Genomic DNA, 23,819 nt, shown 5'->3' on the forward strand with positions numbered 1-23,819 from the left:
CGACGGCACGCGGCTTGTGTCGGGAGGAGCCGCCCGCCTGTCCCCCCTTGGAACGAGGGTGACAGCAAGGGTCTGCCGTCAGTGTGTATGCACGGTGCAGCTCTGTGCCGGGGCTCTTCGTGGTGCCACCACGCGGCGTGACGTCCTGCTTGCTTGGCCAGGGACTTCTGTCACCGCTGGCAGCGGGTAGGCAGGGCCCGCGCTGTGCTGTGTGTGTATATACAGCTGTCGGGAGCAACAGCAGCCCAGCGTGCTCCACAGCCTGCCGTGGCTGCCGGGGGAGAAGCCCTGATGTCCTGGGTGCAAGTAAATGGTTGGGGGCTGGCAGAGAGTCGGTCTGCTGGTGCCTCGCTGGGGGTCTGCTTCTGGGCACTGTGCTGGGTCCGGCTTGTCCTGAGCATTGAGCTGTTGGGCAGCCCCCTCTGACGGCTGCTCGGCCCACGTGCAGGTCTTGTGGGATGGAGCCAGCACGGAGCAGGTGAGGAAGCTGCTCATCCTGTCCCAGGCTGTGTCCATACATTGCGCTTTGAAGTCCAGATCTTGCTGAGACCAGTCCCATCTTACAAACCGTGTGACAGCATTTCCTTCCCCACTTTTTCTGTTGAGAGAGGTAAAATAACTGAGGTTTCTGGAAAGCGTTTGTGGATTTTGGTGATCCCAGTCGCGAAAGCTGTGACCTTCTAACAAGGCTTTCGCACGTGGTTTGAGGATCAGTAAGTGGGACGCGAGGTCCACGAAGGTGTCCTTCCCTGCCGTGCAGACAGGCGAGACCTCAGCTAGAGCACTGCGCCCGGGCTGGGGCACGGCGTTTCTGTAGATACAGACCAGAGAGCACAGGGAAAGGCATCCAGCAAGATCGTCACCTTGTAAACGTGAGGAGGAGGAAAGCCTGAGGAGCTGAATGAGTCTTGAGGTGTGTGAAAGGTAATGCCAAAGACGTAGGTAATTTTTATTCACTTGGAATGGAACAAACAGCAATGGGAGGAAATCATGGAAAAGGAGTCAGGTTAGGCAGTAGGAGATGTTCCTAACAGCATGGGGAAGCACTGCAAGGTCACCTGGGGAGGTGCTGTCACTGGGAGAGCTTCAAGTAATTCTCAGCCAGCCTTTTGCTCCTGCAGGGCAGGTAGAGGTGGTCCTGCCACAGGGTGAAGGCACTAGGCAGCCCTGAGGGACTCTCCGGAGGCTGTTTGCTGTTTCTTTGGAAGGTACTGAGTTCCTCTCTAGCTTGGGGTCCTCCTCGATGTCTGGAGATAATGAACATCATGCTGATGGCCACCCGACCCCATGTTTCTTTGAGATTTTCATGCCAGCAACCCCACGGAGCCCAAAGGGCCCCATCCCCTTCCTCTCTGCTCACATGTGGGATTGTTTCAAGGTTTCTTCCTCTCCCTGGGCCTGCCCCTCTCCCAGGGCTGACTGTCTTGCAGGGTGCTGTGAAACTCATCAGGAAATGGCCTGGCATCCCCCCTGGCTCTCAGGACTTCAGGCACTACCTGACAGCAGAGGTGTGCCCAGCCTCGCCAGCATGGCCTGTCCTCTTCCAGGGGAACCCACTCTGCTTTCATAAGGCTCGTTCTGGAGTCTGTCCTCCCTAGCTCTTGAATCATGCTGTGTTTGTTTTTTTTTTTTTCCTGTGAGTTTACAACATGGATACTGGAGCTCCAGCCAGTTCTTTCCTTCTTGCCAGCCTTGTGAAGAGAGGTGACAGGCCCGTCTGGCTCCAGCTTGCTCCTGCCTCCTGGTACCTGCACGTCAGCCCTCGGTCACAAGCGTTCAGGGAGCTGTCTCTCTGTGTGATGTGGGATTTCAGCTGGCTGTGAGGCTGCCCAGTTAGTGCAGCTGATCGCTTTGCCAGCGTGTTAATTCTCAATCCACTCGTGAGGATGGCTAGCTGATCACAAGACCGCGCTGGCTTCAAACAAGTGTTTTCTTAATGCTGTTGTTGCAAATCAAAGCTAAATATGAATTAATCAGTCTACTGTAAGCCTGCACTGAGCAGTGCTGGCACCTCTTGCAGTTAGATCTGCCCCAGCCTCTGGTGGCACTGCCCAGGCCAGGTGCTGGACAAGGTGAGGAGTGTCTGGTCCTGTGCTTGGGACTCTTGCCTGCTCTCTGGCCAGCAGGCACCACTTGTAGGTGTGCTCCTGGTTGCAGCGTGGTTGTTCTGAGTTAGGATTTAGGGGAGTGCAGAGCACAGCCTGAGCTCTGTTTGTGCAGTTTCCAAACCGAGATGTCTCGTGCTGGCTCTTGGCTCAGTTTCTGCATCCAGCAGGAGCTGCTGGCTGAGGGCCATGCCCCAGGCCATGGGGCCAGCACTTTCCAGTTTGCCTCCCCAGTGAGCCTTCCAGCTCCAGCCTCATGGGCTTCTCCACACCAGCACGGACCTCCAGAGCACCCTGGCTGTGTCCCCAGGGGCAGATGGCGCACGTGGGCCTTGATGGGCAGAAGATGTGGGATCTTCTGTGCCTGACCACGCACAGCCACCTCTGTCCTCCTCCTCTCTCCCTTCTTGAGCTGGGTCAGACTGCACGGTTGTCACCTCCTCTGGCGGTGCTGAGGCTGGGTGACCGTGTGAGCTATCCCCCTCTGGCACCTGAGGGGAGCACAGCCCTTCCCTAGGGACAGCAGAGCCCTCGAGCTCTCCACCACGTCTGCAGCCCTGTGTCGGACACAGGCAGGGGCTCACCGCTGTGCCGCCCCTGCTGTCCCTTGGCTGCTGGAGGAGTGGGGCTTGGTGGCCTCTCATGTCCCCTCCGTGCCTGCCGACCTCAGAAGAGCCGGCTGCAGAAGAGCCTGTCCTGAAGACCTGCCTGGAGGCTCTCCCAGCTGCCACGGAGAAGAGCCCCCTGCCCTTTCTGTGCCAGCCTGCGGGACAACACTCAGGAGAGCCAGTGCCTACCTCCACAGTGCCTGCTGCAGCAGAGGATGAGGGGACACTGCCAGGTGAAAACTGAGGACCTGTCCCCATCCCAGAGCACGGGAGCAGAGCAGCTCTGGCAGGAGACACGGAAGACAGACAGACAGGCAAGGAGAGGCCCCAGGGCTGGAGCAGGGCTCCCTGGTGCTGGGAAGAAGCAGCCGGACCCACCTGGTGCAGCTTCCTAACGGAGCAGCTCCCCAGGGCCCCATCTCGCGGGGGTAAAAAGCTTCTCTGCACATTAGCTGTGTATGCACGTGCCTGGATTGGGCTTGCGTGCTGCTCACCATTGGCAGAAGGAGCCCTCCCAAAATCGGAGCGTGCTTTCACACCCGTAGCATTGGCCGAGCGAGAAGTGGGCGCTGCAGGGGGCCTGCAGGAGAGCCCGGGTGCCCCTGCCTACCGCAGGCTGGTGTGGCTGGGGGAAGCTTCGTGCAGGTAGGTGGTTTTTGTAACCTGAGCGTCTTGGCAGACTTGTGCCAGCTGAATGGTTTTGCAGGGCAGAGGAACCGACGGCTGGGTGGTGTCACCAGAGCCAGGTGCCCTTGGCAGGGTGCAGCTGGGGGGAACAGGGGGTCTTCCATGGCCAAAATGACGATGTGTCTTGCACGTCTTTGTCCAGCATGGGGCTGAGCAGACCGTGGCAGCCGCAAGGAGCGGATGTTTCCGAACCATTGCCCATCTGCTGGCTGTCCTTGCTGTGAGCGTGTCAGGAGGAAGGAGCACAGTCTGTATATACACACACGGGCATAGTGCAGCCCCGGCTCTCGCCAGTGAAGGCCGCCGCTCGCATCTAGCAGGGAAGCAGGTCTCTGGCTGTGCCACCTCTGCCAGGTGTTGCAGTGCCTTCAGTGCCAAATCTGTGTCCTCTTGCAGCGTGTGTTACTAAGCATCAGAAACGAGATGGGGTAAGACCGAAACCTGCCAGGCTCTCTGCTCTCCAGCACATGTTCCCTGCACCGGGCTGATGGCCGGGGGCTTTCCCTGGAAGGGAAACAAGAAAGGGAGGGAGAGAAATCAGTTTTGCTCCAGGCGGGGACGGTGGCTGCGGGCAGGTGGCACGAGTGCTGCTGGCTGAAGACTGTCCCTGCTGTCACCCCGGGGAGTGGGCTCAGGGCAGCACGTGGCTCAGCCCAGCATGGAGAGGAGCCAGGCTCCTGCCGTAGTGTCCTGCTCTCAGACCTCTGGGGACAGGCTGTGGTGACAGCAGGGCAAGGTGCGTGGCTTCTGTCCCCAGTGCCAGCCCACAGCAGTGGGCACGGTGGCATGGGGGGCACAGACGTGGCCGCCTTGTGTAGCAGGGCAGAAACCCTCCCGTGGAGCAGCAAGTGGAGGCTGAAACGTTTCTGTCCTGTGCCAGCACGGGGGGGGGGGACAAAGCCACAGCAATGGTCCCATCGTGCCACGGCTCAGGGTGTCCCCAGTGGTGGTGGAGCAGCAAAGCCTGAGCCCCACAGTGGCTGGTGGGGTCACCGAGCGGCAGAATAAAACCACGGCTTTTTTTGATCTCGTACTGGCTGCCAGGAATTGCCAAGCAATTTTGGCATCTCATTGCCTCCTCTGCCTTGCAGCCAGAGCAGAGTGAGTTGTTGGTCCAGGCTGGGGGCAACCAAAACATGGGTCACTGCGTGAACCAGTGGCCGTGACCCCAGGAACACCAGCATCTTCAAGAGGAGGGGACCAAGCCAGAGGTATCCTCTGCTGGGCCCGGCGTGGCTGCCAGTGTCCCAGGAGCGCTGCCTCTGCCTGTCCCATCCTGCTGGGACAGGAAACCTCTGTCCTCTGTGTCTGAAGCATTTGTGCGTACGCCTCCTTGGCATCTATCCTCAGGTCTTGGGGTCAGAGCTCCCCGGGTGTTGCAAACGGCCTGGATATTTGGTTGACATTTTCTTGGGGGGAAAAGCGATGGTTTCCTTCTGTACTGTGTGAATCTGCTGTTTGCCGTGCGTGTGCCCAGGTAAGTGTGCGTCCAGGCAGAGGCTGCCTGGGGCGCCGGGTTCCTAGGAGTCTTCCTGGCCGCCTCTGCAGGGTTGTGTTTATTCGGCCTGTCTGTGTGCCTTGCAGGCTCTGAAAAGGAAGCCAGACCTCTTCCTGTGCAGCAACCTGGATGTCAAGGCGGTGTTTCAGTGTGGTGAGTATCACGGGCAGGGCCAGGAGCCTTGTACACGCAGGCACCTGCTCCCCAGCCCTCTGCTGGGAGCCCGGGCTGCTCCTGCGGATCTGGGAGCAAACCAGCCAGGGACTGGTTTGGGATGGTGCCTGAAGGTTCTGGCCGCTCACCTCAGTGATTTCCACCTGCAGGTGTCCTTTCCCTCAAGTTCCCTGAGGCCCCAACGGTGAAAGCATCCTGTGGCTTCTTTGTGAGTATCACGGCTTCCTCAGCTGCATCCCTAGGGCCCCCAGGGGCTGTGCTGCAGCCCACCGAGAGCCAGGCGGGCAGGAGTGGGGCCGCGGGACAGGCAGGGGAGCTCAGGGACCTGCCTTGGTGCTGAGCGGGCCGGCCGCTGTGTTGCAGACAGAGCTGCTGCCCCGCTGCGGAGAGATCGCCCCGGTGGGACAGGTGGTGCACGAGAACGGCAAAGTGCTGCTGCAGGCAGTGCTGGAGGTGAGTGGCACGCGCGTGAGGGGGCGGGCGGGGGTGACACCGGGGCTGCGAGAGGCAGCGGGCGCGGAGCCGAGCTCAGCACCTCGGCGCGTGGCTCAGCAGGGTCTGTCTGCTCCGTCGCAGGGCGTTGGCGGCCAGGCCTCCCGCAGCCTCATGGATCACTTTGCAGAAATCCTCTTTGCCTTGAACAAGCACTGCTTCAGCTACCTGAGCATCTGGATCAAGGAGGCCATGCAGCAGGACGGCTTCCCCTCAGCCCGCGTCAGCCCCGAGCAGAAAGAGACCTTCAGCCAGCAGATCCTCAGGTTTGTGTGTTTCCCCGCTGCGGTGGCCGTGTCCCACGAGCGCCGGGGATGATCGCAGCCCGTCCCTGCTGCCTGCCTCACCTCTGTCCCTCCCTCCGTGTTAGCAGAGAGCGTGTGAACAAGCGGCGAGTGAAGGAGATGGTGAAGGAGTTCACCCTGCTGTGCCGAGGGCTGCATGGCACGGAGTACACAGCAGACTACTGAGCGCCCGCCCAGGACCGCGGACAATTTAACCCAGACCAGCTCTTCCCCGCCAGGAAGCCCCCATCCTCCCCGCCCTGCTGCAGTATGGCTCGTAGAATAACCCTCCACCTAGAATTAACCCACTCGGGACGCTCCTCAGCTAGACTTGGTGGCCGCATCTCCGTGTCAGCATCTTTTGTTCCCCCAGCATGCTCCCCCCTTGCAGGGGACGGGAGTGCCGGCTGCAGGAGGTGGCGGGGGGGGGGAGGGGCAGGGCAGGACACCCCCGGCACGGACTGCCCCGCGGCCGGGCTGCCCACCCTGCCCCAGCACGGCCCCACGCAGGGGAGGCTGCCCCTGCGCCCGCGGCAGGGACTGGCTGTGCGGGGGGGCTCGCCCCCTGCTCGTTTGTATGTGTGTGGTTGGGAGGGGGGAGGCCCTGCACCTAATTATATTAAGGATATTTCTACGGCGTGGCTGTCGTCACTGCGGTGCTTGCACTTTGCCTGTTTGCCCTGGGGGAGAGCCCAGCTGAGGGCTGTGGGGTTACTGACTCACGGTTGGGGTGTCTGTGATCTGTGTTTTTGCTCCAGGGCCCCCTGTATGTACTCTTCAGCCCGCGTTTGATCCTAGAAGACAAATCAATTCACTCACAACTCCTTTTCAGTTGAGCTTTAGTTAACAGCAGGAACCCATACAAGCCCAAACTCCTGGCTCTGTCAGCTCCCGTGAAGCTGTGACCTTCCCTCGTAGGGCCAAAGCTCCTAGGGACCAGGCACTGCAGGGAGCCCTGGGTGGCCAGGGTTGGGTCAAGGGCCTTGTCCTGGCCCTGCTGCTGCCCCATTCCCCAGCCCAGGGGTGCTGTGGGCGTTGAGAAGCGCACACACAACGTGTGCCCTACCTGGAGCCTGCTCTGGACCCTTGTGAGCCCCTCACAGGTCTAACACCCAGTGAGAGGCGACATCCAGCACCCCCCCTGCTCCTGGCTAGGTGCTGCTGCTGCTGCTGCCACATCAGGATTGCTCGCGGCCCTCGTCCTCGTAGGCAATGGCAATCCCTCGCCGGCCCTGCACGGCCTTGGAGACGGGCGTCTTCCCCAGCTGCTGCTCCAGGCCCCGCCAGCTGCGGGACTCCAGGAAGGAGGCTGGGAGGGGAGAGAAAGGGGGAGCTGTTAGCGGGGAGCCGGGAGGAGGCATGGCCCCGCGCTAGGGCTCGGCCCTGCCATGAAACCAAACCACGAACCAGCGGGGCTGATTTCCACGAGGGCCCGAGTCTGGTCCCTGCAAGCCAGGGAGGTGCTGGGGGGCAGCTGGGCGGCTGGGGGGTCGCCGAGGCGGGCAGCACGCATCTCCCCCGTGATCAGCGAGACGTCGGGAACAGCTTCTGCTGCAGGCACGGCTGGGGGCAGCTCAACATGCGCGCAGGCACCTGATGGGAAACAGCAACGTTAGTCCAGTGCTTGCATCTTCCCCTCCTCCCTGGTGAGCACAGAGGCAACAGCAGCCTCCAGGCAGGCTGTGAGGCTCCCCATGAGGGTGCTCGGAGCTGGTTTTCAGCTGTCACCTGGCAGCAGGTCTCGGAAGTCAGTGAGGTAGTTCCCCGTCCACTCCCGGGCTGGGTTGCAGGCGAGTTCCAGCTCATAGGGGGTCACCACAGGCCGGTAGAAGTCGCTGGAGTCCAGCAAGGAGTTCTGAGCACAGGCCACCAGGACGAAGATGTCCACCTCCGGGAAGTTGGCCAGCTTGGCAGGGTTGGGCTTCCCCACGGCCAGCGTGTAGCTGCGCTTGCCGGCCCGGCGCAGGAGCCGGCGGAGGTGCTGCAGCACGTCCAGGTAGCCCGCCACGCCGAGGGTGCCCACCAGGATGCCCACCACGCGGGCGTCCCGCGCCCGCTCCACCAGGTAGAGGCGGCGCATCAGGGCCCGGTTGACGTTGAGGGTCTCCCGGCGGCCGTGGCCGGTGGCGGGGTTGAAGGAGCTGAAGGGGCAGCGGTTCCAGGTCAGCATGAAGTTGGTGAGGGCCAGTCCCTCGGCTCCCACGTAGAACATGGCCCAGTCCTGCAGCCCTCCCGCTGCCTCCACGCGGAACTGGCGGCCGAACTGCCGCACCTCCCCGGGCAGCGCGGGGCCAGGGGGGTCCCCGCACACCACCTGGGAGAAGACGACGTTGGGGTACTCGGGGCACAGCTGCTGCTCCAATTCACCTGAAGGGAGAACGAAATATGGGTGCGGAGCAGAAATCGGGGCTGATGGCACCTGGGAACCCTCTGCCTGGTGCTCTCCCCCCCAGCAGCTCTGCAGAGCCCTGAGCATTGCCAGCGTTACCGCTCACCCATCGCGTAGGCATAGACCACGTCGCTCAGCACCACCACGCGGCTCTGCCGCTCGGGATAGAGCTCCCGGAAGACCTCAGCACAACGCCCGACGTCCAGGGGCTGCTGCCCGAAGACGTGCAGCACCGGGAGCTTTCTGCAGGGGCTGAGGCAGGCTGGGCCGTAGTGCACCACCGCCTCGGCGCCCACGTGCTCCGCGGCCACTTCGTCCACGCAGCAGCTGTGGGGAGAGCCAGCGTTAACAGACTGGGGGGGGGGGACACCCAGAATTATCAGCCGGGGGGGGTACACCCAGCATTACTGGGGGGGGCACCCAGCATTATCAGCCTGGGGGAGGACAGCCAGCATTATTGGGGGGGGGACACTCAGCATTAACAGACTCGGGGGGGGGGACACCCAGCATTATCAGCCTGGGGGGGACCCAGCACCTACCGGGGGGCACACAGGCTGTGTGTCCTGGTCCTCCTGTCGCTACCACTGCGGTCCCAAGCCCCGCCCCCCCCCCAAGCAGGGCAGGAGCAGCCCCACAGCCCCCGTTGTGCCCCGCGGAGGCGGGCAGGACCCCCAGCACCCCCCCCCCCGCCCCCAGCCCCACACCGACCTGCCGTACGTGGTGTCCCCCAGCACGGACACCTCGGCCCCGCTCTCCGCCTCCAGCCGGGCCGCCACCGCCGCCGCGTCCGGCAGCAGCTCGTCGGGGAACTGCAGGGCGACCTGAGGGGACGGGGGGGGCCGTGAGGGACCGGGGGGCGGCCTGCAGCCCCCCGCAGCCCCCCAGAACCCCCCCCCGGACCTTCCTGAAGCCGCCCTCCCGCACGAAGGCCGCCGCCCGGCCCGTCTCGTAGCAGCCGTCGATGTCCCCCCGCGGGGCCGGGGCCGGGCCCAGCGCCCGCCGCAGCGCGGCCTCGCCGTCGGTGCTGAAGGCCGTCGCCATGGAGACCGGGGGGGGGGGGAGCGCACGCGGGACCCCCTTCTCTGCGCCCGTTTCCAGGGCGGGGCCAATAGGAGCCCGTCCCCGCCCTCCCCGGGAGGAAAGCAGCCAATAGAACGAAGCGCTCGTCGCGGTGCGTTCTGGTCTCTGTAGTTCTTTGGAGGCGGTCCGGCGGCGCAGCCAATAGGTGGGGGGGGGTGCGTCACGTGCCTTCCGGCGGGGCGCTGCGGTCGGGTCAGGTGACGCTGCTCGCGCCCCGCCGGTGCCGCTCGGTGCCGCCGCCGCCGCCATGACGGGGCTCGCGCTGCTCTACTCGGGGCTGGGCCTGGCCTTCTGGGGCACCCTGCTCGGCGTCGGTGAGCGGCCGTGGGGGGGGGGCGGGGGCCGTGGGAGGGCCGTGAGGGGGCTGTGGGGGAGGCCCGGGGCTGTGAGGAGCCGTGAGGGGGGCCCGGGGCCGTGGGGGGGCCCGGAGCCGTGGGGGGGCCCGGAGCCGTGGGGGGGCCGTGAGGAGGCCGTGAGGGAGGCCCGGGGCTGTGAGAGGGCCGTGAGGGAGGCTCGGGGCCGTGAGGGCGGCCTGGGGAGCTGGGGGCCGTGAGGAGGCTGTGGGGGGGGGGGGCCGTGAGGGGGCCTGGGGCTGTGGGGGGATGAGAACGGGGCACCCGGTGCTCGGGGCTGCTGGTGAGGTGAGCGCAGGGCGGCGGGGCCCTGGCTCCCAGCTCGGCGCGTGGGTGAGGGGACACCTGGGGAGAGGCTGCCCTGTCCCGGTGCCCCGCAGCTCTCCGAATCACGCAGGGGCTGGTAACTGGAGCTCGCGGGAAAGGATCTTTCATGTCTTTTGCCCCTTTTCCCTCATAACACGAACCTGGGGCTGTGCCCGCTGCTGAGGAGATGGAAGGTGCCCCCCGGAGCCGCCCTGAGCTGGATGCAGCTCCTCTCTGCCCAGCTCCCGGGGCAGGGGGCGGCTGAGGCTGGCTGGGTTCGGTTCCTTGCTCCACCAGCAGCGAACCCACAACACAAACAGGTGCCAGCCTGGCGGGGCCTGGCCCTGGCTGTGCTGAAGCTGTCATCCCTGAAGGTTGCAGGCGTGCGGGAGGGGTGCGGCCTCGCTCCGTGGCTGCAGCACTGTTCCTCATTTCTGTGTGGGCTCCTGGGGGCCGCTCCTGTTCCTCAGACGTGAGCAGTGACCAGCGTTGCTGCTTCCCGAAGTTACTGCTTCCCGTTTTGGGGTGGTGGCGGCACTTGTGTGCCCTCCTGGTGCCTGTTAACCCTCTATCTGGCACAGCACAGGCAGCGTGACACTTATCTCTTCAGCAGAGCCAGGTCACAGTCTCTTTTCTAGCTGTGAGTCATGTAAACAGCAAATCTCCTGGTCTGCAGCTGCATGTCCCATCCGCTGCTAGTGGGCTCAGAGCACGGCAAGGTTTGGGTGCAAGCAACTCAGCGCTGCTGGGTTCCCTGCCACGATTCGGCACGGGAGATGGGCTTGTGTTAGAGCCTGTGCTTTGATATCTGCTGCCTACGTTGGAGTGCAAATCTTTCTGAAAATGGCTGGTCCTGGAGGAAACTCTGAGCTCAGCAGATGCATCTCCAGCCTTGGAAAAATGAGGGCAGGGGGTCAACTGCAGCTGCTGTCATTTATGGGCTCCTCGGGAGCGGAACAGACCCTGGCTGGACAGTGACAGAGCAGCATGTGATGATGGGTCAGGGCACAGCCTCGTTCCTCATCCCCGCTGTGACACAGAGAGGAGCTCACCGCCCGGTGCTGGGGCTCTCCTGCGAGGCTGAGCCGTTGGGGGATGCAGATGGAGAAGGTGCCGGGGTGTGGGGGGCACCCTGCCCCTTGGCACCGTGCACCCAGTCCTGCCAGAAACCCTCCTGCGTGCTGTGCTCCTCGCCTCTACCCGGGCCGTGTCCTGCCCTGCCCAGCAGCTGCGGGGCCCCAGCAGGTGGGGAGGCAGCGGCAGCACAGCTGATGCCTGTCTGAAGGTTCTCCTGTCGCTCTTGCTTTCCAGGGATCTGCTACACAATATTTGACCTGGGCTTCCGCTTCGATGTGGCCTGGTGAGTTCCCCAAAAACACCGGCATCCCCCCCCGCCGAGCGCAGGGCTGCGTGAGGAGGGCGGCTGGTGGCAGTGCCCGGTGGCAGCAGCGCGTGCTCTCGAGTGACAGGCAGCGGTCACCGTGTCCCGGGGGGGCGAGAGCTGCAGTGAGCAGAGCGTCCCCTCCACGAGAGGCTTAGACTTCGCCCTGCTGCAGCTGCCCTTGCTCCTGCCCAGGGTGCTGCGGCTCAGTGACTGCAGCCAGGGTGCTCTTGTGTCCCGCAGTCTGGCAGTGCCCAGCCCGTCCTGGGCTGTGTGGTTGGCTGCCCAGTACCTGTTCTGGGGCTGTGCACCATGGCTGGGGGGTTCTGCCTACGTGCTGACACGGGGTGTTTTTTCCTGCCCAGGTTCCTGACGGAGACCTCTCCCTACATGTGGTCCAACCTGGGCATTGGCCTGGCCATCTCCCTGTCCGTGGTGGGCGCTGCTTGGTGAGTGGGGCTGGCTCGTCAGCGGGCTCCTGCCGTCCCATCCGGGCAGCTGCGCGTATGCTGTGGATTCCTGCAGCAGGGCAGGGAAGCGCAGCGCGTGTGCGCGGAGCCATGGGGCTGGGCTTCTGGGGCATCTGGGCAGACTAACTTGTGGGCTGCAAGGGTGTGAAGAGGCAGGGACGTCCCATGATCTCCGGGGGCCGTGCCGTGGTTGTTCTTGTGCCCCAGCCGTTGTGCTGGTGTAGCTGGCCGTGCCTGGAACAGCTGGGGCCCCGGGGCTGAGTCCGCAGTGTGCCCCAGCTGCGTGCCCGATTCTTTGCTCAGCTGGAAGATCCTGGTTTTCCTCCTGAGCCCTTCAGCGAGTGCCAGGCCCTCCTCCAACCACCCTTGTCTGCCACAGGGGGATTTACATCACGGGTTCCAGCATCATTGGTGGCGGAGTCAAAGCCCCTCGGATCAAAACCAAGAACCTGGTCAGGTAAGCATGGATCTGGGGTTAATGCCTCACCTGGGCAGGGCAGTCCCAGCACCCTGCCTCTCACCGGGTGCTGCCGGCGGGCCGTTCCTTGCTGAGCTGCTGTTGCTGTTTGCTTTCAAAACAAAGAGCCCTAAAGGAGGCAGAGTACTGCTTTGGAGGGTCACAAGTGGTGTGATATCACGCACTGAATGAGCCCAGTGTGTTCAAAACAAACACCGGGGAATCACACATCCTGCCCTAGGCAGGGGCTCCCCAGGCCATGCACAGCCCTTCCCAGAAGGGGCTGGCGGAGGGGAGGGCTCCCGGGACCCGCTTCCCACAGGGGTCTCACAGGTTTCTGGGGTGGCACAGCACGACCAGCGCCCAGCCTTTGTGCTTAGCAGCTCTCCCTTGTGCGAGAGGTGCTCTGGGCTGCCCTTCCGCCCCTGGCAGCAGTGGGGCAGGCTCAGAGAAGGCTGTGGAGGGGTCTGGCTGGGCACGAAGTGAAATGTGCTGCTTGGGGTGGGGTTTCAGAGCCTGGGGCGCCGTGGTCAGACTTTGCCTTTCTCCCACAGCATCATTTTCTGTGAGGCCGTGGCCATCTATGGGATTATCATGGCAATCGTCATCAGTAACATGGCTGAGGTACGGGAGGGCTTGGGCCAGCCCCAGGGCCGCGGTGGGGACGGGCAGGGAGATGTGGGCCTGCGATGTGAGCCGTGGCCCTCCGGGGGCTTGGGGTGCTGCCGTGGCTCTGGGAGCCCCTGGGCTGGCGGTCTGCAGGGCGGTCGCTGTGCAGACTGAAGGGCGAGACGGGGCGGCACGCAGGTAACCCAGGCCCTGTCCTTTCTCTCAGCCTTTCTCTGCAGTCACCCCAGAGACGATTGGAGCCAGGAACTACCATGCAGGTAAGGACTGCTCAGCCCCGGTGATGCTGCTGTGAGCTTCGCCTCCCTCTCACCACAGCCTCCTGCTGCTCCTTCTGCCCTCAGTGTGGGACTGCAGGGCCCAGCTCCCCTGCCCCACAGCCTTCAGTCCAACAGGCTCCATCCAAACCGAGCCCGTCAGCCCTGTGTGAACGATGTCGGGGTTCTTCCTGCTGCCCTGGACAGCAGGCACGCCTCTTCTGCCCCAAAGTGGCTGCTTGGTTACCTTCTCTAGCCACTTCTCGGCTTTGGTTCTCCCACTGTCTCCGGCCAGAGCTGCTGCTGCTTCTGCGTGCCCCGGCTGCAGGAGGAAGGAGGTTGTCCCCTGCTCTTGCAGTGTCCGTCTCTCGCAGGTTTCTCCATGTTCGGGGCTGGCCTGACCGTGGGGTTGTCCAATCTCTTCTGCGGAGTGTGCGTGGGCATTGTGGGCAGCGGGGCTGCCCTGGCTGATGCCCAGAATGCCAGCCTCTTCGTCAAGATCCTGATCGTGGAGATCTTTGGCAGTGCCATAGGGCTGTTCGGGGTCATCGTCGCTATCCTGCAGGTACCTGCCTCCTCGGGCCTCGGGGCTTACATGAGCACAAGGTGCCTGTCACCCTGGGTGACAAACAAACACACCTGGGCTCCAGCACGGTCCTCTGCATTGCGAAGCCGAGGCTGCTCGAGAAGTCTGGGGTGACAGCTGTCCCCACGGGGTGCTGTGCCACGGGGTGGCAGTGAAGCTCTTCAGATGGCCCGAAGAGCAACTGTCACCGAGGGTGTCACCTTGGGCGCGCCCTGTGCAATGCTCATGGCTTGCTGGTGGGGCCAGTTAGCTGCCTGCAGTCCTGGGGCGTTTGGGTGGGATTAAGGTGCTAGGCTGGGGTTTGTAGGGCACGCTCTAACGTCTCTCCTTTCTTTCCAGACTTCTAAAGTAAAAATGGGCAACTGAGTCCTGTCCCACCCAGCCTGTTCCAGCCCGCCCCAAGAGGTGCTGTATATACTTATTTAATGTTTCTATCCTTGACTGGGGCGGGAGCTGGCCCGCAGCAGGAGCGGGAGCCCGGCTGTGGAGCCCCATCCCGCTGACCGGCCCCTCGGAAGAAACAAGTATCTGTGTGAATTCTGCCCCAGCGGCCTGGCCCGGCGGGGCCGTGCTGCTGCGTGTCCCCGGTGTGCGTAGAATCGATCACCAGTGCAATTCTGTGTCCGTGAAATAAATATGGTTCTCGTCCAAGGGCGCAGCTCCTCCTGCGCTTTGCGCGTGCCTGGGGACACTCGCGGAGAGCTGAGCCCGTGCTTGGAGGCTCCCTGCCGCGTGTGCTGCTGGCAAAGTCCCCGCTCTGCTCCCGGAGCCCCGTGGCACCACCCCACAGGGGGAAAAGGCCGCGCGTCCCCACGTTAACCGTGCCGCCTGCTCAGCCTGCGAGGGGCCTCCCTTGCCGGGCTGTGGGAACACGGAGCTCTGCCGCGCTGCGAGTAGGAGGCTGCTGGAGCAGGCAGCTCCGCGCTGGCTCTGCCAGGCTGCTACCAGCACCAGTGCTGCCCCATGCTGGAGGCACGGGCACGAGCTGGGCTGGGCCTTTCGGCTCCCGGCCAGGTAGTTCAGCACGCAGAGGGAGCATAACGCTGCTGCCTGCGGTGTCCGTACCCCCATCGTGCAGCTGGGGGGCACCTGAAGGGCAGCGAAACGAAGCTTTTTGCCGCCTGAAGGCCATATCCCAGCCAGTTACCTTGTGTTTGCTGTGCGCTGGGGCTCTCGGGTCTGCCTGTGCCCCACGGGCTGCAGTCCCAGGGGGCCTGGCGGAGGTCCCGGGGTGGGGACGCGTCGTGCTGGCCCTGCTCCCCTCTCCCTGCCTGCGGTGGATGCAGCGTGGGGAAGCCGGCTGTGGACAGCTGGGCCTGCAGCTCTCGTGCTGCCTGGGGGAAGGGAAGAACAAGGTCTTCCTGCCTCCGCTCTGCAGAGCCGGTGCTTCTGCAGTCTGCTGCATCCGGCACGAGGGCCTCGTCCCGCTGTGCCCTGAGCACACCTTTGTAGGGGGAGCATCTCCCCCCAGCACTCAGCGCTCTGCGGCAGTGCACGTGTACTCGGGGAGCTGCCCATCTCTTCTCACCTGGGTGCAACGGGCAGGGGCAGGGCTGCTGGAGCTGGGAAGCATTCGTACCTACTGCTTTTTTTTGCCCTTGGAGTAGGGCAGCTGCCTCTGCTCCGCCTCTCTGAGGTCTGCTGGCGTCCTGGCTCTGCTCCACGCTGTCCTGTGTGCTCTGGGACCTTGGGCTCACCTGGGATCTCTGTGCTGCGGGCAGATGGTGGGACTGGTCTTGCTGTGGCCTGGCTCTGCATCTAGTGCAGGCTGTGCCCAGCCCTCCAGCCCGCTTGTACTGCGCTATGGAGGGGTGGCCCTGGGGCCGAGCTACCCCCTGGACAGCAGTGCCACCCCCCGGGGGTAGGAAGACTGTTGGGGCAAACCTAGCTGAGCCCTGCAGCCCCCTGTGCCCCTCTCCAAACACCGCAGCAGCTCACCGCAGGGGTGGTTGTGCTGTGGGGCTGCCCTGTGCTCGTGTGGGGCAGGATGCGGCCTGAGGGAGCCAGCAGGAGGTGCGAAGCGAGAGGCTCGTACTGCACGCTTGGCCTGCTCCCACGGGCTGTGGTGGTGGCCCTGTGGGACTTGGGGGCTGCGCACCAAGCTCCTGGGCCCTGGCAGAGCTGCCTTCAGGAAGGAGGCGCTGGGGGAAGCAGCCTGTGCTGGCGGCAGAGGAGCTGTTCTGCGAGTTAATCGCCTTCCTTGGTGAAAGGCTCGTCCGCTTGGTCGTCCAGCGATGGGCACTGCCCTGCCTCGGTTTGGCTTGCCGGGCATCTGCCAGCTGTTGGAAGCCTCCCGCTGCAAGATGCTTTCCGTGCACCGCGGCTGTGATGGGGGCCGTGCTGCGGGCTCCCCCAGGTATTTATTACAAGGCCCTCCAGGGCTGGAGCAGCAGCCGGAGCCGGGATGTGCTTTTTTAAGGGGAAAATGCCCCCCTGCCCCAGAACCGCGCCGAGAGCCGGAGGAGGGAGCGGGACGGCTGCGCCCAGGGCTCGTGGGGTGGGTGCCACGGGGCCAGAAGGGTCCCTTAGGGGACGGAGAGGAGGGGAAGCCCCGGGGGCGGGTGGGCAGCCGGGCGGAGCGGCCCGGAGGGGCTGGCACGAAGGGGAAGGTAGCGGGTGGGCCGCGGGGGACCCAAACCACGGGGCTCCCGGCCCGGCGGCGGCCCAGGCCCGGCCCCGTCGGGGCGGAGCGGGGCGGCCCCTCCCGGTGCGGCGGCGGCGGCGGGCGGAGCCGGCGTGCGGGCGCGGCCCGTGTCCCTGCGGCTCTCGGCGGTGCGGAGCGGCGGGGCCCGGCCGGCGGGGCCCCCCCCCCAGCCCCGGCATGGGCGCCCGCGGGCCGGCGGCCGGGGGAGGCGGAGGCGGCGGCGGGGGCCGCTGACCGCGCCGGGCCGGCGGGGCTGAAGCGAGGCCCCGGCCGCCGTGGGTGAGCGAGCGGGGCGGCGCGGCCTGGCCGGGTGGGTGGCGGCGGCGGTGGTGGAGCCGGAGCCGTTCCCCGCGGCGCCCAGCCCCGGGAGGTGCAGGCCCCGCCGCGGGAGGGCCCCGGCCGCAGGCCCCGAGGCACGGGAGGAGGCCCCGGGGGGGGGGAACCGGGGGGGGGCCGGTGCGGGGCCGGGGGTGCGCGGCCGTGTTGGGCGCGGAGGGGTCCGATCCCCGGGCCCGGCCGCCCGGCGGAGGTGGGCGCAGCGGCGGTGCCCGTCCTGCTCGGCTCTGAAAGCTTCCCCGGGGCCCCTCCGGGAGGGAACGCAGCGCCGTGGGCTTGGTCCCGGCTGCCCGGGGAGTTCCCGGAGGATCTGGGGGGCCGGTTCTGCTCAACGGGCTCGCTCTCTGAGCTGGCCCCGCGGCCAGGGCTGGGCTGGGCGGCACCAGCAGGTCCCTGCTGCGCCTCCCTCTCCTGCAGGTCCTTGGGGGGCTGGGAGGAGCGGGACGGAGCCCCCCGTGCCCCCCGTGCCCATGCCTGCGAAGCAGACGCGGCTGGCCCCATCGCTGCAGGCACGTGTGACACCGGGGTGGGTGCTCGAGGAGAGGCGTGAGGGCAGGTCGCGCCGGTAGCGCTTGGCCTCTCATCGCGGAGGGGGTTACATCACGGTTAATGGCCCCGACAGACCTTCCTGCCAGGAATTGGCTTGCGTTTTTAGTCTGCTTGTGCTCTTGGCCTCCACAGCATCCCGTGGCTGCGGTTAAACCGAGTGCTCCGCTTTTGTTCGCGTCGAGCCAGCCGCCAGCCCTCGTGGCGCGGGGAGCGCCGCGCTCCCCCAGCAGCGCGAGCTGCCTGGCGGAGGAGAGGCCCGGCTCCCGAAAACCTGCCCTTCTCCTCCCCAGCGCTGCCTCTTCCTCCCCGTCTGCCTGTCGAGATGCTGCTGCTGCTCCATGTGCTGCCGGGCGCCTCCACAGACCAGCCTCCCGCAGGGGCTGTGCTTCGGGGAGGTTTCCAGCACGCAGCCCGCCCCCGGGGCTGGGGAGCCGGCTGCGCCCGGGGCTCTGCTCCTCGCAGGACGGTTTGGGAGGCACCGCCACGCTCGGCTTCCCTCGCGCCATGAGCACGGGGGGCAGCTTCCTAGAAAGCGTCTGGCTGTAAGGTCGGGGTCCTGGCGTGTCCCGCAGGGGGGGACCCGCTTCGCACCTCGGCTCCGCTCCTCCTTCCCACCCCGTGTCCCCCCGTGCCTGCCGCTCCCCGGGAGGCCCCCCAGCCAGCCGGGGCTGGCAGCTGCTGCAGGGCTGGCCCTGAGGCCCCGGGCTGGGTGCCAGCACGCTCGGGTCCTAACTGCGCTCCTGCTGGGGGGCCCTGCCGCGGCTCCCCGCCTGCTGCAACCCTCCCGGGGTCCCTGCCGTGGCACCAGCCTGGGCCAGGGTCTCCGGGGCCTTGCTGCCCACTCTGCGTGCCCCCGTCCTAGCAGCTTGCCTGGGAGCTGGGGGGCACGGAGGGATTGGGGTGTCCCCCTCCAAGGCGTGCCACCGTGCTGCGGGGCTGGAAAGGGCAGGAGGGTTCGGGGCTCGGCCAGGGAGCTCCGGTGCCTCTCGCGGCCACCTTCCCAGCAGAGCCCTGGCCTGGCTCCAGGTGTCATGTGTGAGATAAGGGCACCCTGGCAGCTCCCTTGGGCACGGTGTCCTGGGGGGCTCCGGCAGCAGGAGGAGAGAGGAGCCGCGCTGCTGTAAGTTGGACTCCCCCGGAGGCAGCAGGAACCCCTCGGGGCTGCCTGCCCGGGACGTGCTCCCTCCTGGCTCGGTGTCTGCCTGCAGCTGCTGGCTGCGCTCAGCGCCCTGACAGCACGGCACTTGCTCCCGGCCCTATTTCGGAACCGGTGCTGGGCCAGTTGGGGATGGGGAGCAGGGGAATGCGGTGCCTTGGGCGGGAGTGGCTGCTGGGGGCACCCACAGTGCCTCTGGGACTCTGCAGGCTGACAGCGTTTTGGTGTGTGACCTTCTGCAGGGTCCCAGCCTCGGTGGGGCTCTCTGCAGCTCCTTTTGGGGTATCCCCATCCCCTGCTGGGGGGCTGGGAGTGGGTCTGGCCTGGTCTTGGTCCTGGGAACGGGGCGGGGGAGCTGCTGACAGGGGAAGCCTCCCTGTGCTCTGCTGCCCCGGTGGGAAAGCGTTGGGTGCTGTGGGTACAGGAAGGTGAGGAGGGACAGCGTGGAGAGGGAACATGGGGCAGGAGCAGCCAAGGGCACAGGGGTGTCCAGTTTGGGCAGGAAACGGACGAAGCTGGGGTCTGTTTCTGCTCTGCTGGGTGGCACTGACCCCGCTGCCCTCCGGATTTGTGCTTGTCCCTAGTCCCTCTCGCGCGTTCGTGGCTGTGCCGTCAGAGCAGGGGCTCCAAGTCCCTGTCGGGCCCTGCTGTCACCGGGGCTGGGGTTGGGCGGTGCTGGCGGAGCAGGGCTGTGTCCGGCCACATCCTGAGCACGGGGTGTCTCGGCAGGATCGGGACCGTGGCTGGAGCCGCCCCCCTGCCCCGCTGAGCGCACATGTCCGCCTGCCCGTGCCCGGAAGATGACCAGGCTGCTCTTGGGGGTGACCCTGGAAAGGATTTGCAAGGCCGTGCTGCTGCTCTGCCTGCTCCACTTTGTCATCATCATGATCCTCTACTTCGACGTCTACGCGCAGCACCTGGACTTCTTCAGCCGCTTCAACGCCAGGAACGCCTCGCGCGCGCACCCCTTCTCCAACTCCTCCCGGCCCAACGGCACCGCCCCCAGCTACGGGCCAGCCGGCGCTGAGCCCCCGTCCCCCAGCGCCAAGCCCAGCACCAACCGCTCCGTCACCGAGAAGCCCTTGCAGCCCTGCCAGGAGACGCCCCCCGGCTTAGGTGAGGTGTGCGGGGTGAGAGCGGGGCAGCTGGGTGCTGGGGGGGGGGGGGTGTCCCCTTCCCTGGGCGCTCAGCGTGGCTTCCCGGTGGTCCCAGGCTGGAGAAACCCAAGGCTTGGTACCAGGCAGCTGGTCGCTGCTGATACGGGGGGGGAGGTTTTGGGAGTCCCTTGTCCTCGGCAGTGCCGCTCCCCCTTGCGGGTCCCCCTCCCTGCTCCGCTGGCCCTGCTGGGAGCAGCGGGTGACCGTGACCTGTCCTGTGTCCCGTGCTGCTGGCATCGCCCTGCCCTCGCTCGTGCAGTCGGACGCCTGCTCATCGAGTTCAGCTCCCCCATGAGCATGGAGCGGGTGCAGCGGGAGAACCCCGACGTGCGCCAGGGCGGCAAGTACACCCCCCCGGACTGCTTGCCCCGGCAGAAGGTGGCCATCCTCATCCCCTTCCGGCACCGCGAGCACCACCTCAAGTACTGGCTGCACTACCTGCACCCCATCCTGCGCCGGCAGAAGGTGGCTTACGGCATCTACATCATCAACCAGGTCTGTAGGGCGGGGGCGAGGTGGGCGGCGGGGCCGCGGTGGGCGTGCAGGCGTCACTGAGCTCTGGGGCCACGTGCCCTGCTCCGCAGTACGGCGAGGACACCTTCAACCGGGCCAAGCTGCTCAACGTGGGCTTCCTGGAGGCGCTCAAGGACGATGAGGAGTACGACTGCTTCATCTTCAGCGACGTGGACCTCATCCCCATGGATGACCGCAACCTGTACCGCTGCTACGAGCAGCCGCGGCACTTTGCCGTTGGCATGGACAAGTTTGGGTTCAGGTGGGTGCCTGAGGGGCTGGGGTGTTTTGGGGGCACGGGCTGGGGGGGCCTCGTGGGGATGAAGCCGGGGATTCCTGTGTGGTTATTGCTTGGAGCAGGTATGGGGTCAGTGGCTCAAATTGTGGACGTGGGATGGCAGAGGGCACGGAGCCCTGCGAGAGAGGGTGACACCGGAGGGGCTGGTGCTTGTCCCTGTGTCTGGGGGACCCTGTGGGGCTGGCCCTGTTCCCTGATCTCTCTACTCTCACCCTGCAGGCTGCCCTATGCTGGCTACTTCGGTGGTGTCTCTGGGCTGAGCAAATCCCAGTTCCTGAAGATCAATGGTTTTCCCAACGAGTACTGGGGCTGGGGAGGAGAGGACGACGACATCTTTAACCGGTAGGTGCCAACCCCTTACCCAGCCTTGGCTCAGGGCTTACGGGTGTGTGCTGGGACATACCTGACGTGCAAGGAAGGTCCCTGCCACACCCCAGGGAGGAGTTTAATTACCCTCCAGGCTGGCAGGGCTGGGAGGTGTCACGCTGGTGCCACAGCTCGGACTGTTGGCCAGCCCTTGGGGGTCAACCTACCTGGCGCGGGGGGGCCCGGCCTCCTCTTCCTCCTCCTGCTCTTTGAGGGCAGCAAGCTGCAGTTTGAAGCCAGCTGAGACACGTGAGCGGGGAAGCCTGCCTGTGGGCTCTGTTCCAGGCTGGGATCAGGATGCGAAACTTGGAAGTGGCTCTGTAGAGGCTGCTCAGCACCACAGCGGGCATTTCTGCCGGCAGCCGGCAGGCCGCAGCAGATCCGCGTGCAGGGCCGCGGCTCCCTCTGTTGAGTGCAGGAGCCGGAGAGCTTCAGCGTTGTTTCAGCACGTCCCACGACGCTGCCCGGCCATGCTGGAAGTGGAGCAGCGTGTGGCGATGGTGCACGGCAGCCTCTGAGGGCGGCCTGAGCCGAGAGCCCCTCGCAGGTGCTGTGCGCCCAGGCAGCGGGCACGGTTCCCCTCCGGAAGTAACCGGCCCAGACAAGCGGTCCCAGGGGAGACGAGGTGCAGCGTGTTGAGCTCTCGGGGAGGTTTAGGCAGCCCTAAAAGCGTGCAGGGGGCCCTCAGGGGGCCGTGCCACCGCTCGGCTGCCCTAGCCGCTGGATTTCAGCTTGCTTGCTCTTCAGGCCCGAGCGCAGTTGTGTTGCTGGGAGGAGGGGAGGCTTCTCTCCGTGAGCTGGGATCTCTCCAGCTTTCCTGCTCCCACTTGGCCTCTCAACTTTAAATGAACTATTCTAGGAGAAGAAAATCTCTCCCCACCTGCTGGCTGTGCAGACAGAAAAAGCAATTGAGGCCAGAGTCATGCTGCATGAAGGGAAGGGCAGGGCCACCAGCATTTGGAGAATGTAAACAGCAGTGGCTTTGGAGCGGTGGGGGAATAGCGGTGTTTGCTTAGCGCCGGCTGAGCACAGCGGGTGCCCGCAGCACCGGGGGTCACCTGGAGCTGGCGGTGCTTGCTTCGGGCATGCACTGCTGTGGAGCAAGCAGCATCTTTGGTCGTGGGCACTGTTCCCAGCTGTGGCCTGGCTCTGCTCCCCTCTGGCCAGCGGAGAGCAGGCTTAGCGCAGTCGTGTTTCTTGCTTAGCTAGGGACAGGTTTATTTTTGGTGAGGGCTGGCCCCGGGGATCTCCGGCCTGGGAGGATGTCCTACCCTGGGGTCTGGGCGTGCGCTGATCCCCTTCTGCTCCTGTCCCTCAGGATCTCCCTGAACGGCATGAAGGTGTCGAGGCCCGACATCCGCATCGGGAGGTACCGCATGATCAAGCACGAACGCGACAAACACAACGAGCCCAACCCGCAGAGGTGAGCCGCAGGGGCCTGTGGCTATCACCTCGCCCTGCCCACCCCACCAGGGTATCGCCGCCCCCCCACAGCGGGCGTTCCCCTTCTCCCCTGCCTCATCCCGCTCCTGTTCCCACCAGGTTCACCAAGATCCAGAACACTAAGATGACCATGAAGCGGGACGGGATCAGCTCGCTGCAGTACCGGCTGGTGGAGGTGTCGCGCGCGCCCATGTACACCAACATCACGGTGGAGATCGGCAAGCCACCCCCACGCCTGGCCCGGGGCTAGCGCTTGCCCAGCAGGCAGAGCTGTGCGGGGCTGGCGCTCGCACCCTTGGGTGGCCGGCGGCTCTGCGCCAGGGCTGGCTGGACGCTGTGGATATTGCCCCAGCCCCAGGGCAAGGACTGGACGGGGATATTTTCTGCCTACTCTGCTGCCTTTCGGAGACGGCTGTGCCCCAGCCCACCCGTTGGTCCTGAGAATTTCCGCAACCTTTTGTCCCCCGTCCCCACCAGTGTGTTTCCAAGCCCCCTGCCCCATACTCGGTGTGTTGGCTGAAGCGCCCGTCTGCCCCACGCGCAGCTCCCGGCACAGAAGGAGGGGACGGCCCCAGCCCCGGCGAGGAGCCCCGTGCCCACGCCAGCTCCTGCCTGCACCCCAGGAAGGGAGGAGGTGAGCCCCCGGGGCAGCCCAGCGCCCAGTCCCCACCGGTGCTGCAAGAAGCGGGGTGCAGGCTTCCCCCTTCACCAGCGCTGGAGCTGCCCCGGCCGGAGGGGGGAGCAGCCCCGGCCTCCCCAGCGGGCAGGATCGGGGCACCGGTGCCGCCCGCGCAGCTCGGCGTGCAGACGTGGCTCGCTGTCTTCCTCCGCTTTAGTCTGGTGCTCAGAGCCGGGCCTCAGCTCTGCCAAACAGCGACCTCTGGTTATTAGCAGAAGCCCCTCGCCGTGCCTCAGTGTCCCTGGGGCTGCTGGCCGTGTCCCCTGCCCTCCCTGAAGGCAGATGCTGTGCGCCCCCCCCCGTTAAGCCCTTCCAGCTCTGGGGGACGGGTTGACATGAAGCCCCACGGCCCCTCTTGGCCGGGGGGGCTGCCCCATGGCTCCCTCCATCCACGTGCCGTTTGGAGGTGACGGGGACTGGCTCTGCCCTTGCTGCTCTCCAGCTTTACCCCCTCCAGCCCCGGGGCAGGGAGGAGAGGACGGGGCCATGTGGGGCAGGTGCCCTGTCCCTCCCCACGTCCCTCTGTGGGGCCGGGGGCACTGCCACCTCCCCGCAGCCGGCCGGGAGCAGCGGGGCAGCAGGGGCACCGGTGACTTTTGTACATTTGAATGTCTGACCCTTTTTTTGAGCGTACGTTGAATGCAGCATTCGGTCGTAGAGACCTGGGTTTTTGTATTTAATAAAAGTTTCAAAAGTTCACAGGGTTCCTGGGGAGGCCGGGGGGTCACTGTGGAGATGGGGCAGTGTAAGGCACCCCTGGAGCTGCTGCAGCCAGTAGGGGTGGGAGACGGGGGGGGGGCACAATCTGGGGCCAACAGGGCTGAATGTGGGGTGGAAGGGCCCAACTTGTGGGGTGAGGACAGTGTGGGGGTGTCTGGGGACAGCACAAGCCCTGGCACAATATTGCCCTGGGGACACCGCAGT

General features: G+C 65.4%; 4 protein-coding genes across 5 annotated transcripts in view; 3 read left to right on the forward strand and 1 right to left on the reverse strand.

Annotated features, from left to right (window-relative positions):
* IPO13 (importin 13) overlaps positions 1-6,674 on the forward strand; it is a 28,055-nt gene extending 21,381 nt beyond the window's left edge. Inside the window, exons 16-20 of one of the 2 annotated variants that reach the window (XM_083845938.1) lie at positions 4,985-5,051; positions 5,222-5,280; positions 5,436-5,525; positions 5,649-5,830; positions 5,935-6,674. In XM_083845938.1, the coding sequence (XP_083702064.1) occupies positions 4,985-5,051; positions 5,222-5,280; positions 5,436-5,525; positions 5,649-5,830; positions 5,935-6,034 (498 nt within the window). In that variant the 3' untranslated portion in view covers positions 6,035-6,674. The remainder of the gene's footprint in view (positions 1-4,984; positions 5,052-5,221; positions 5,281-5,435; positions 5,526-5,648; positions 5,831-5,934) is intronic. The other variant, XM_083845939.1, reaches the window with a different exon arrangement.
* On the reverse strand, positions 6,671-9,347 carry DPH2 (diphthamide biosynthesis 2). Its single transcript, XM_083845941.1, has 6 exons — positions 9,138-9,347; positions 8,946-9,058; positions 8,344-8,564; positions 7,577-8,215; positions 7,256-7,441; positions 6,671-7,157 (listed from the first exon to the last, which is right to left on the reverse strand). The coding sequence occupies exons 1-6, from the start codon at positions 9,276-9,278 to the stop codon at positions 7,027-7,029; spliced, it is 1,431 nt and encodes a 476-aa protein (XP_083702067.1). The 5' UTR covers positions 9,279-9,347; the 3' UTR covers positions 6,671-7,026.
* A 116-nt stretch (positions 9,348-9,463) lies between these two features.
* ATP6V0B (ATPase H+ transporting V0 subunit b) lies at positions 9,464-14,405 on the forward strand. The gene is made up of 8 exons (XM_083845942.1): positions 9,464-9,631; positions 11,288-11,336; positions 11,723-11,806; positions 12,207-12,284; positions 12,839-12,908; positions 13,120-13,171; positions 13,543-13,733; positions 14,094-14,405. Exons 1-8 carry the CDS (start codon positions 9,565-9,567, stop codon positions 14,118-14,120), a joined length of 618 nt encoding a protein of 205 aa, XP_083702068.1. The 5' UTR covers positions 9,464-9,564; the 3' UTR covers positions 14,121-14,405.
* A 2,108-nt stretch (positions 14,406-16,513) lies between these two features.
* Positions 16,514-23,592, forward strand: B4GALT2 (beta-1,4-galactosyltransferase 2). The gene is made up of 7 exons (XM_083845940.1): positions 16,514-16,677; positions 19,169-19,555; positions 19,856-20,091; positions 20,181-20,371; positions 20,627-20,749; positions 22,092-22,196; positions 22,316-23,592. Exons 2-7 carry the CDS (start codon positions 19,240-19,242, stop codon positions 22,464-22,466), a joined length of 1,122 nt encoding a protein of 373 aa, XP_083702066.1. The 5' UTR covers positions 16,514-16,677; positions 19,169-19,239; the 3' UTR covers positions 22,467-23,592.
* The last annotated feature ends 227 nt before the right edge of the window (positions 23,593-23,819 follow it).

This window comes from Anser anser (assembly GCF_964211835.1).
Source record: "Anser anser genome assembly, chromosome: 8".
NCBI lineage: Eukaryota > Metazoa > Chordata > Aves > Anseriformes > Anatidae > Anser > Anser anser.

What these genes read in the sequence shown, in the direction of transcription:
- DPH2 (XM_083845941.1), bottom strand. Translation starts at nt 9,278, where the DNA reads ATGGCGACGGCCTTCAGCACCGACGGCGAGGCCGCGCTGCGGCGGGCG. An exon ending in GGGAGGGCGGCTTCAGGAAG is followed by an intron (nt 9,059 to 9,137) that starts GTCCGGGGGGGG and finishes CCGTCCCCTCAG; the next exon opens with GTCGCCCTGCAGTTCCCCGA. An exon ending in CTTCCGAGACCTGCTGCCAG is followed by an intron (nt 7,442 to 7,576) that starts GTGACAGCTGAA and finishes GTTTCCCATCAG; the next exon opens with GTGCCTGCGCGCATGTTGAG.
- ATP6V0B (XM_083845942.1), top strand. Translation starts at nt 9,565, where the DNA reads ATGACGGGGCTCGCGCTGCTCTACTCGGGGCTGGGCCTGGCCTTCTGG. An exon ending in AAAACCAAGAACCTGGTCAG is followed by an intron (nt 12,285 to 12,838) that starts GTAAGCATGGAT and finishes TTTCTCCCACAG; the next exon opens with CATCATTTTCTGTGAGGCCG. An exon ending in AGCCAGGAACTACCATGCAG is followed by an intron (nt 13,172 to 13,542) that starts GTAAGGACTGCT and finishes CGTCTCTCGCAG; the next exon opens with GTTTCTCCATGTTCGGGGCT.
- B4GALT2 (XM_083845940.1), top strand. Translation starts at nt 19,240, where the DNA reads ATGACCAGGCTGCTCTTGGGGGTGACCCTGGAAAGGATTTGCAAGGCC. An exon ending in GGAGACGCCCCCCGGCTTAG is followed by an intron (nt 19,556 to 19,855) that starts GTGAGGTGTGCG and finishes TCGCTCGTGCAG; the next exon opens with TCGGACGCCTGCTCATCGAG. An exon ending in ATGGACAAGTTTGGGTTCAG is followed by an intron (nt 20,372 to 20,626) that starts GTGGGTGCCTGA and finishes CTCACCCTGCAG; the next exon opens with GCTGCCCTATGCTGGCTACT.